We start from the raw sequence: 9890 nt of genomic DNA, 5'->3' as shown, positions 1-9890 counted from the left end.
CATTAGTTTCCTTTAGTATTGGCAAGGGCAGGGCAGCAGAAAAGGTCTTGAACTGCAGGTTTTTTTAAAAATATATTTTTATTGACTTTTTACAGAGAGGAAGAGAGAGGGATAGAGAGTTAGAAACATGAATCAGCTGCCTCTTGCACAGCCCCTACTGGGGATGTGGGGTACATGCCCTTGACCAGAATGCAACCTGGGACCTTTCAGTCCACAGGCGGATGCTCCATCCACTGAGCCAAACCGGTTTCGGCAAACTGCAGGGTTTTTTTTTTCTGTCTCAACTTCTGATGTTTCTGAACTTTGCCGCTCTTGAGTAACCAGTGGGCAACATTGTTTACTTCTTCCCCCCTCTCTTTTCCCCTTCCCTCCATCTCTCCTATTTTTTTCCTTTGAAGGACTGCTCTCCCTTTTCCTATTACTCTGGCCATCCGCAATCTTCCCTCAATAATTCTTATAATTCCTTACTCTCAGTGATTCTCACCTGGGTCCTCTGCACAGCATCTCCAGGGCCTAACTAGACTGCGCCTCAAGGTTTCGGCTTTGCGGTAGAGGTAAAGGCCAAATGGGCGTGGCCTTTGATTGACATCCCTGTGGGGGGCGGAGCTTCCCACGCTTCTGTGCGCATGCGCGGTGGCGGTGGCTGTAGCTGCCGGCATTTTGTGGATAGCGCTGGTTGAAGGGCGTCCTGAAGAGGACCTTTGCATTTCGGGGTGCGGTGAGTGGTTTATTGGGTAGGAAGGGTAGAGGAGGGTCATGTACAGGTGAGTTGGGTAGTCTTTAACTAGCAAGATGATGTGGTCATGAGGTCAACACTTTTTAGAGTCTCCCTAAGGCAGTGCTTTTAAACCAAGGATGTGTAGTTGACTCCGAGTCTGAGGTGAAGGAAGATTGGCCAGAGGCAGGGTTTTGGACTTGGGTAAATATAGGAAGTGGTTCAGGGACCACTGAAGGCGGGAAATAGTAGTTGTGGAAGTTTGGGTATGAAGGACCTACATTCCGTTGGAGCCCTAAGGTCAGTGACCTTTGGAGGGCGGTTGGTGATCTTTGGGGAAGGGGTGGCGGGGAGCTGGCGGCTCTAGCTGGGTCTGTGAGGAGGTGTAGGAGAGAGGCCAGCGCGTAATTGGATGCTTTCAACTTTGGGCCATTTGTGGGGGGAATTTTGAACCAATTAGGAGACAATGAACATGAGACCAATCACAGTGTACCCCAGCATGGTTTCCCGCTTTGCCGGGCAGATTACAGTAAGAAAAGAGATGGTTGAAAATTTCCACAGGCCGTGCTCAGGTCGCTGGCCCTGCCCCTCATTAACTACTTTTTCTGAGTTTTAAAATTTCCTCAGCATTTTCCCCTTTGAATAAAAAGTAACTGGAGCCGAAACCGGTTTGGTTCGGTGGATAGAGCGTCGGCTTGCGGACTGAAGGGTCCCAGGTTCAATTCCGGTCAAGGGCAGTACCTTGGTTGAGGGCACATCCCCAGTAGGGGGTGTGCAGGGGGTGTGCAGGAGGCAGCTGATCGATGTTTCTCATCGATGTTTCTTTTTAAAAAAATATACATTTTGTTGATTTTTTACAGAGAGGAAGGGAGAGAGATAGAGACCTAGAAACGTCGATGAGAGAGAAACATCGACCAGCTGCCTCTTGCACACCCCCTACTGGGGATGTGCCTGCAACCACGGAACATGCCCTTGACCAGGATCGAACCTGGGACCTTTCAGTCCACAGGCTGACGCTCTACCACTGAGCCAAACTGGTTTCGGCTCTCATCGATGTTTCTAACTCTATCCCTCTCTCTGTAAAAAAAATAATAAAATATATTAAAAAAATAACTGGAAAATTTTTGAAATAAATGTATTGAGAAACAGGAGTATATAGGAGAGAATGTTAAAATATTTTCTTTATTTCATAGACCTGAGCCAGAGAATTAGAAATGGACGATGTTGATTTTCAATGCATGGACTTTAAAGGTATATAGTTTTACATGGTAGTAAAGAAATGTCAAACTGTTTGCTTCCTTATTTAAGATCTTCTCAATGTATTTTGTTTCCAAATTTTATCTTTTTGGAGTACCATGTTTTTTCATTAATGTATCAGAAAAACAATGTAGATGTTTCTAAGCTAGTGGAAGGAAACATAATTCAAAATTCACAGTTTTCTCAGGGTTTTTATGGCATGCAAAATAAATTGGTTTAATGTACTTAATGAGTTAAAAGTACATTAAAAAATTACTGCAAGATCCTGAAGTGCCTTTTGATAATCATCAGTGAAAAATAAATTATATCCTGTGTAGTTGTAGGTTTAAGTACATTTTATTGTATCTTTATTCTTTTGAAAATTGGTAATCCATGTAGGGTATTTATGGGAAATTCTTAATAAACAAGAGCAATTTGATTGATTAGGATACCAGATTCCTCAGCCATGCCAGATATGGAAGAGTTTATTTATTTTAATTAAAATATTTTTTATTGGTTTCAGAGAGGAAGGGGGAGTTAGAGAGAGAGAGAAAATTAATCATGAGAATCATTGCTCAGCTGCCTCCTGCATGCCCCCCACTGGGGACAGAGCCCACAACCTGGGCATGTGCCCTGACCTCCTGGTTCATAGGTCAACGCTCAACCTCTGAGCCATACCAGCCGGGCAAATATGGGAGAACTTATGATATTTCCTCTTTTTATTTTCTGGGAACATTATTAGACTTGTGATACATTCACATTCACATTCACATAAAAAGGAAATATATTGTACCCAGGGTGGCTATAAATCTATGATTTAAAAAGCTTAGGTCAGCCCTGGCTGGTTTGGCTTTGGATAGAGCATAGGCCTGTGGACTGGGGGTTCCCAGGTTCCATTCCAGTCAAGGGCACATGCCCAAATTGCAGGCTCAGTTCCCAGTGGAGGGCATATAGGAGGCAGCCAATCAATGATTCTCTCTTATCGTTGATGTTTCTATCTCTCTCTCCCCCTCTTTCTTCCTCTCTGAAATCAATAAAAAATTATTTAAAAAATAAATAAAAAGCTTAGTTCAGTGTTTTGTTAGTGCTTGTCATTTTACTTATTATTATTTATTATCATTATTTTGATTGATTTTAGAGAGAGAGGAAGAGAGAGGGAGTGCGAGAAAGATACATTGATTTGCTGTTCCACCCATTCATGCATTCATTGGTTGTCTCTTATATGTACCCTAACTGGGGATCGAACCCACAACCCTGGCATACCCGGATGATGCTCTGACCAATTGAGCTACCTGGCCATGGCAATACTTGTCATTTTAAAACAACAACAACAAAGCCCACTACCACCTGCCTTAAATTTTAATTTAGGATATAGTATTTTAAAGATATAAATATGGATTAGGGATTATGAGTTTTAAGTATATGTTTTTGAGACTTTCTATTTACATAAATATTTGAAGCACACAGACCAGTATAGAGAATAATATAATGAACACCAGTGTAAGTTTTATTGAATCTAACAGTTTTCCATATGTTTCAGATATTTCAAGTTTCAGAGACCTAAAAGATTACATATACTAGTTTTTCATCTTTATTTATTTTTTTTTATTTTATTTTTTATTTTTTTTTTAAAATATATTTTATTGATTTTTCACAGAGAGGAAGAGAGAGGGATAGAGAGTTAGAAACATCGATGAGAGAGAATCATCGACCAGCTGCCTCTTGCACACCCCCTACTGGGGATGTGCCCGCAACCAAGGTACATGCCCTTGACCAGAATCGAACCCGGGACCTTTCAGTCCACAGGCCGATGCTCTATCCACTGAGCCAAACCGGTCCTGGCTTTTTTTTTTTTTTTCTAGTTTTTCATCTTTAAAAATTTTATATAACTTGTATCATTTTATGTGATTCCCCCCCCCCCCCCCAATTTGTTTTTGTTTGCTCAGCATTATGTTTTGGATGTTTACCCATATAAATATTTTACCTCTAGTTCACTTATTTCCACTGCTGATTAGTAACATTACATTGAATATAAATATACCACAATTCCTTTATTCAGTCTCTCTTATTGGATATATGAGTGTTTCAAATAGTTGCTATTGCAAATAAAAGCATAGCAATGAATATTGTGCTTCAGAGAGTTTAGTGGGAGGTTTCAAACATTTTTGCCCACCGCCCATGGCAAGGAAATGCACTATATCAAAAATTTAATGAAACAGTTTCACCCTTATTACACATAGCAGTTCAGTGCAGTATTTTTTGTTCTATGCTTTTTATTTAAAAATGCTGGTTATAACGCACTAAATTGATTTTATTTCTTTTTTTAAAAAATATATTTTGATTTTGTACAGAGAGGAAGGGAGAGAGATAGAGAGTTAGAAACACCGATGAGAGAGAGTCATCAATCAGCTGCCTCTTGCACACCCCCTACTGGGGATATGCCCGCAACCAAGGTACATGCCCTTGACCGGAATCGAACCCGGGTCCCTTCAGTCCCCAAGCCGACGCTCTATCCATTGAGCCAAACCGGTTTTGGCTGATTTTATTTCTTGAGTGCTTATGGGTGAGGCTCTAGTACAATGCTGTCCAATTGAAACATAGTGAACACAATTTTACATATGTATATATATATATATATATATATATATATATATATATGTATGTATATCTATCTATCTATCTATATAGATATATCCACATATAAAATTATATATATGTAATTATATATATAATTATATATATAATTGATTTCAGAGAGGAAGGAAGAGAAAGCGATGGAAACATCAATAATGAGAGAGAATCATTGATTGGCTACCTTCTGCATACTCCCCCCTCCCCCGTCACGCTGGGGATCGAGCCTGCAACCCAGCACCCCAGGCATGTGCCCTGACTGGGAATTGAACGTTGACCTCCTGGTTCATAGGTCAACACTCAACCACTGAGCCACATCGGACAGACAAATTTTATATTTTCTAGTGGCCACATTAAAAAAGGTTAATCAGATGAAATAAATTTTAGCAATATAAATTATTTAGTTCAGTATATCCAAAATATCCTTTCAACATGTAATCAGTATAAAAGTTATTAATGAGATAGTTTATAATTTTTGAATCAGAGTTTGAAGTCCTGTATGTGTTTTACACTTAAAGGATATCTCATTTTGGAATTGCCACATATCAGGCGATCAGTAGTAAATAAATATGTGGCTAGTGGCTACCCTATAGTGGTAGTGCTGTTGTAGGGTATACATTTAGATGGAACTGATGAATGTGAAACTGCCAGGTGAAAAGCTATCAGCATCTTTATGAATATTGTCCCAAATAGTTTTAACAATTTATGCTCTTTTTCCCTATACACTTGCTAATATTCAATATTGTCATACTTACAAAAATTTTGCAAATATGAAGGGTGTTGTTTTGAAATTAACATTTTATTTTGGAATAATTTTAGATTAATAGAGAAGTTTCAAAGGTAGTGCAGAGTTCACATATACCCCTTAGCCAGTTTAATTTTCCCTGATGTTATAATCTTACCTGAGTGGTTTTATTTTTAAAATGTTTTGTAAAATTTATTTTAGAGGGAGAAACATCAATTGGCTGCCTCCTGTATGCCCCCTACTGGGGATTGAGCCTGTAATCCAGGCGTGTGCCCTGACCAGGAATTGAACCATCAACCTGTTGGTGAATGTGATGATGCCCAACCAGCTGAGCCATACCAGTCAGGGCCATGGGTATTATTTTAATTTGCATTTTCATGGTAACTATTGAAGTTGGTATATTTTTATGTTTATTGGCCATTTGAGTTTTCTTTTTTTGTATATATAATCTTTTAGTCAAGTTTTGTAAAAATGAATCACAAAAGGCCCTAGCCTATTTTCTTCATTGCGAAAATTGACATAACATTCATCTTTTTTATACCAACAATTTCAATGAAAATGGCCAAGAAGGAGTGGAAATTTGTCCAAGTCAGTGGCCGGCAAACTCATTAGTCAACAGAGCCAAATATCAACAATAGAATGATTGAAATTTCTTTTGAGACCCAAACTTTTTAAACTTAAACTTCTTCTAACGCCATTCCTTCAAAGTAGACTCACCCAGGCTGCGCTATTTTGTGGAAGAGCCACACTCAAGGGGCCAAACAGCCACATGTGGCTTGCGAGCCGCAGTTTGCTGACCACGGGTCTAAGTTATACCCATTGGGGCTAAGTGTAGTTCCTTTCCTGTTTGTCAGCTCTTCAACTATTTAAAGTCTAGACCCAGTGCATGAATTCATGTACTAGTGGGGTCCCTTGGCCTGGCCTGTGGGATCGGGCCAAAACTGGCTCTCTGACATCCCCTGAGGGGTCCTGGATTGTGAGAGGTTCATAGGCCAGGTTGAAGGACCCCGCCAGTGCACAATCAGGGCTGGGGAGGAACAAGGGAGGGCTCCAGGGCATGTCTGGCCGATCTTGCTCAGTCCCCAATCGGCTGGACCCCAGCGGCAAGCTAACCTATTGGTAAGAGCATTTGCCCCAGTGCACATCATAGTGACTGGTCAGCCAGTCGGCTCTCTTTCCCGTGGTGGTCAGTGCATGTGATAGCAAGCGGTTGAGTGGCCTTAGCATATCATTAGCATATTACACTTTGATTGGTTGGATGGATAACCAGATGACCAGACACTTAGCATATTAGGCTTTTATTATATAGGCTAGGATATTTATGTTCCCTGGGAAATTTCTTCTTCTGATTAAGGATTCTCAGTTTCCTTTCTCATTCCTCATATTACATGGTTTCTATCATTTTGTGTGCTGTTCTCTGAACATGCTCTATTCTTTTCATGTTATTCCTTACAGTGTGGTACCCAGAGCAGAACACAATTCTCTAGGCACAAATTAATCTTCTTTTTAGGTATAGGAGTGATCATCATTCTCTTTAGATAATGATCTAGCTAAGATTGAGGTTTGAGGGGGGGGGGTTTAAGGCAATCATGCCACACTAGTGACTAATTTTTTTTTTTTTTTTAAATATGTTTTATTGATTTTGTACAGAGAAGAAGGGAGGGAGATAGAGAGAAACATCGATGAGAGAGAGTCATCGATCAGCTGCCTCTTGCACACCCCCTACTGGGGATATGCCCGCAACCAAGGTACATGCCCTTGACCGGAATCGAACCCGGGTCCCTTCAGTCCCCAAGCCGACGCTCTATCCATTGAGCCAAACCGGTCTCGGCACTAGTGACTAATTTTGACCATTTTGCTTGTAAAAGACCCTCTTTTTTCTTTTTTTCTTTTTTCTTTTACTATAGGCTGTTATTAAGCTACATCTTGGTTTATCTTTGAAAATGACCCATGTGCACTTGAGAAGAATGTAAATTCTGTGGCTTTGGGGTGATATGTTCTGAAGATGTCAATTAATTCCATCTGGTCTAATGAGTCATTTAGGATTTTATTAAACTTTTGACCTCTTTTGTAAGGAGGTTCTATTTTATATGTACTATGTATCATTTACACTAGTATAAAGGTAAGAAACCACAAAGACAGTTGAATCAATTTAGATTTCTTTCTTCTTTCAGATACCTCTTTGCTAAGATTTCTTTCTTCTTTCAGATATCTCTTTGTTAAAATGTACTCAGACTAGCTAATCCACTTCAGCCTTCCAACTGTATTGTTCTAGTGTATCTACTGCATTTCAACTTCTCCACATATTGTTTCTGGTCTTATTTAAATGTGAATATACTAGGAAAGTCTTGGGTAAGTCTTCCAGTTCCTAGTACACTGCTAACACTTAGTAAACAGAAATTATTAAGTAAAATTTATATAGATAGAAATAGCCGTTGGCAGCCGCGGTATTAAAACAAACTCAATCTTGCCGAAACCTGTTTGGCTCAGTGGATAGAGCATCAGCCTGCGGACTGAAAGGTCCCAGGTTTGATTCCGGTCAAGGGCATGTACTTTGGTTGCGGGCACATCCCCAGTGGGGGGTGTGCAGGAGGCAGCTGATGGATGTTTCTCTCTCATCGATGTTTCTAGCTCTCTGTCTCTCTCCCTTCCTCTCTGTAAAAAATCAATAAAATATATTTTAAAAAAAACAAAAACAAAAAACAAACAAACAAACTCAATCTTAGCTGAATAGAAGATTCTTAGTCAAGAACAGCAGGACTCAGCTACAAAGGGGTAACAGGATGTAATGAGAATAAAATAGTAATTGTACATATAGATACTTTATAAAGTAGACAATTAAGGATAGGATTGGATGAATTGGCAAATTGAGTTTGGTTATGGGCCTTACATTTACCGGAGTGTGAAAGATACAGAATATAGCCAAAACCGGTTTGGCTCAGTGGATAGAGCGTTGGCCTGCGGACTGGAAGGTCCTGGGCTTGATTCCCGTTAAGGGCATGTACCTTGGTTGTGGGCACATCCCTAGTAGGGGGTGTGCAGGAGGCGGCTGGTCGATGATTCTCTCTCATCGATGATTCTCTCTCATCGATGTTTCTGGCTCTCTGTCCCTCTTTCTTCCTCTCTGTGAAAAATCAATAAAATATATTTTAAAAAAAGATACAGAATATATAGATTCATTGCAACTTTTACACAAAGTGCATTTAGTTGAGAGGAGTGAATTGTGGTTCTTTTGAGATATTCCTTTTACTAATACAGATTTTTCAGTGTCAGTATAATTCTCTCTGATAGTCTCTAAAGTTTAGTGCCCTGAACATGACTGGATGTGTTTCCTCACCAGAATCAAGCTAGAAATAAGTTTTCTCTAGTGCTTGAGCCACTTCTGTCCAGGGCAAGAAAGAATAGCAGTATTGTGGGGTATAGAGGAGGTTGGTTTGGAATGAAGTCATACTGGCCATCAGATTTGTAATTTAATATGCTAGAAGCATACTGTAGGCACCTGTTGAGCTTTGGAGCTGTATCATTTCTGCTTTTCATGATTTTCATTGAGTTAGACTGCCCTGCATCATTTCCAAGTTGCCCTCCAGGCCCAAGATGTTGCTCTGAACTACAATATACTGCTGTGAATAGTTCTCTAGGAACTATAGTGCATGCAGTTCCATATGACTTCTGCATGATTACTTGCTACTTGGGTTTTCTTGTACCATTCCCAGCTGGTCAGTTGGAGTCTCCTGAATGTCATATAAGATAAATAATTATTTCTCTGGTCATCGATAGAAAGTATGATTTACAACGTGACTTTAGTCTGTTTGCCATGCTTTTTGCACTTTTGGATATTTTGGCTGCCCTCATTCAAACCAGCCTCTGCTGGAATAGTTTTTCTTAGCTCACAATTAGAATTATAGTGTAGCACTCTGAATGGTGGTGGCTCATTTCTTCTCTTCTTGCTGTTTTACAGTTGTCTCACAGTCCTGGCATGTCACTTATTCCAGGCTCTTCCTGGAATAGTATAAGATTTCAAATTAGAAAGCCTAAGTTCAAGTCCTAGCTGCTACTTTCTTTGTGTCACCTTTGAGAAGTTACTGCACTTTGTTAAATCTCATCAGATCCCACATCTTATAAAATAAAAGTATCTCCCTTACAGAATAGATTGATAATTAAATGAGGATGCATATGAAAAGCTTTGAGAGTATAAAGCACTATGCAAATGTTAATTTTATTGTCATTTTTGGTTCTTTTCTCACTGAGGAAGTTGCAGATAATCATTGTGACTGGGAGTAAACTCATGAATTGACCCTTGTAGGTTTTTGAACTGCTTTGATTGATTGGGTTGATGGAAGTCACAGGGAGAGACTTGGCAGGACTATATTGATAGATATTTTTCCATATTGTAGCAGAAGCTCCCATCTTCAAGTACAGGGAAAATGCTTATTTTCTATTATACTGTGCCTGCAGTGCTGTCTACCTAATCAGAATTAATTGGTATTGATTAACACAATTGTCTCAATAGTGGGACTCCCCACTCCTAGTGTTAACTAGGATGAATCTCATTTAAATTATATT

At 39.7% G+C, this 9890-nt stretch overlaps 1 protein-coding gene across 1 annotated transcript in view; it reads left to right on the top strand.

Moving 5' to 3' along the window:
• Positions 1 to 1929: 1929 nt before the first annotated feature.
• TEX11 (testis expressed 11) overlaps positions 1930 to 9890 on the top strand; it is a gene marked incomplete at its 5' end in the record, with an annotated part of 308295 nt that continues 300334 nt past the window's right edge. Inside the window, one exon of the mRNA XM_084869541.1 lies at positions 1930 to 1966. Within this exon, the coding sequence (XP_084725667.1) occupies positions 1930 to 1966 (37 nt within the window). The remainder of the gene's footprint in view (positions 1967 to 9890) is intronic.

Source organism: Pipistrellus hanaki (assembly GCF_964339955.1).
Source record: "Pipistrellus hanaki genome assembly, chromosome: X".
In the NCBI taxonomy this organism is placed as follows: domain Eukaryota; kingdom Metazoa; phylum Chordata; class Mammalia; order Chiroptera; family Vespertilionidae; genus Pipistrellus; species Pipistrellus hanaki.
The sequence above is the reverse complement of the archived record's forward strand: the minus strand, read 5'-3'. Positions and strand labels throughout refer to the sequence as shown.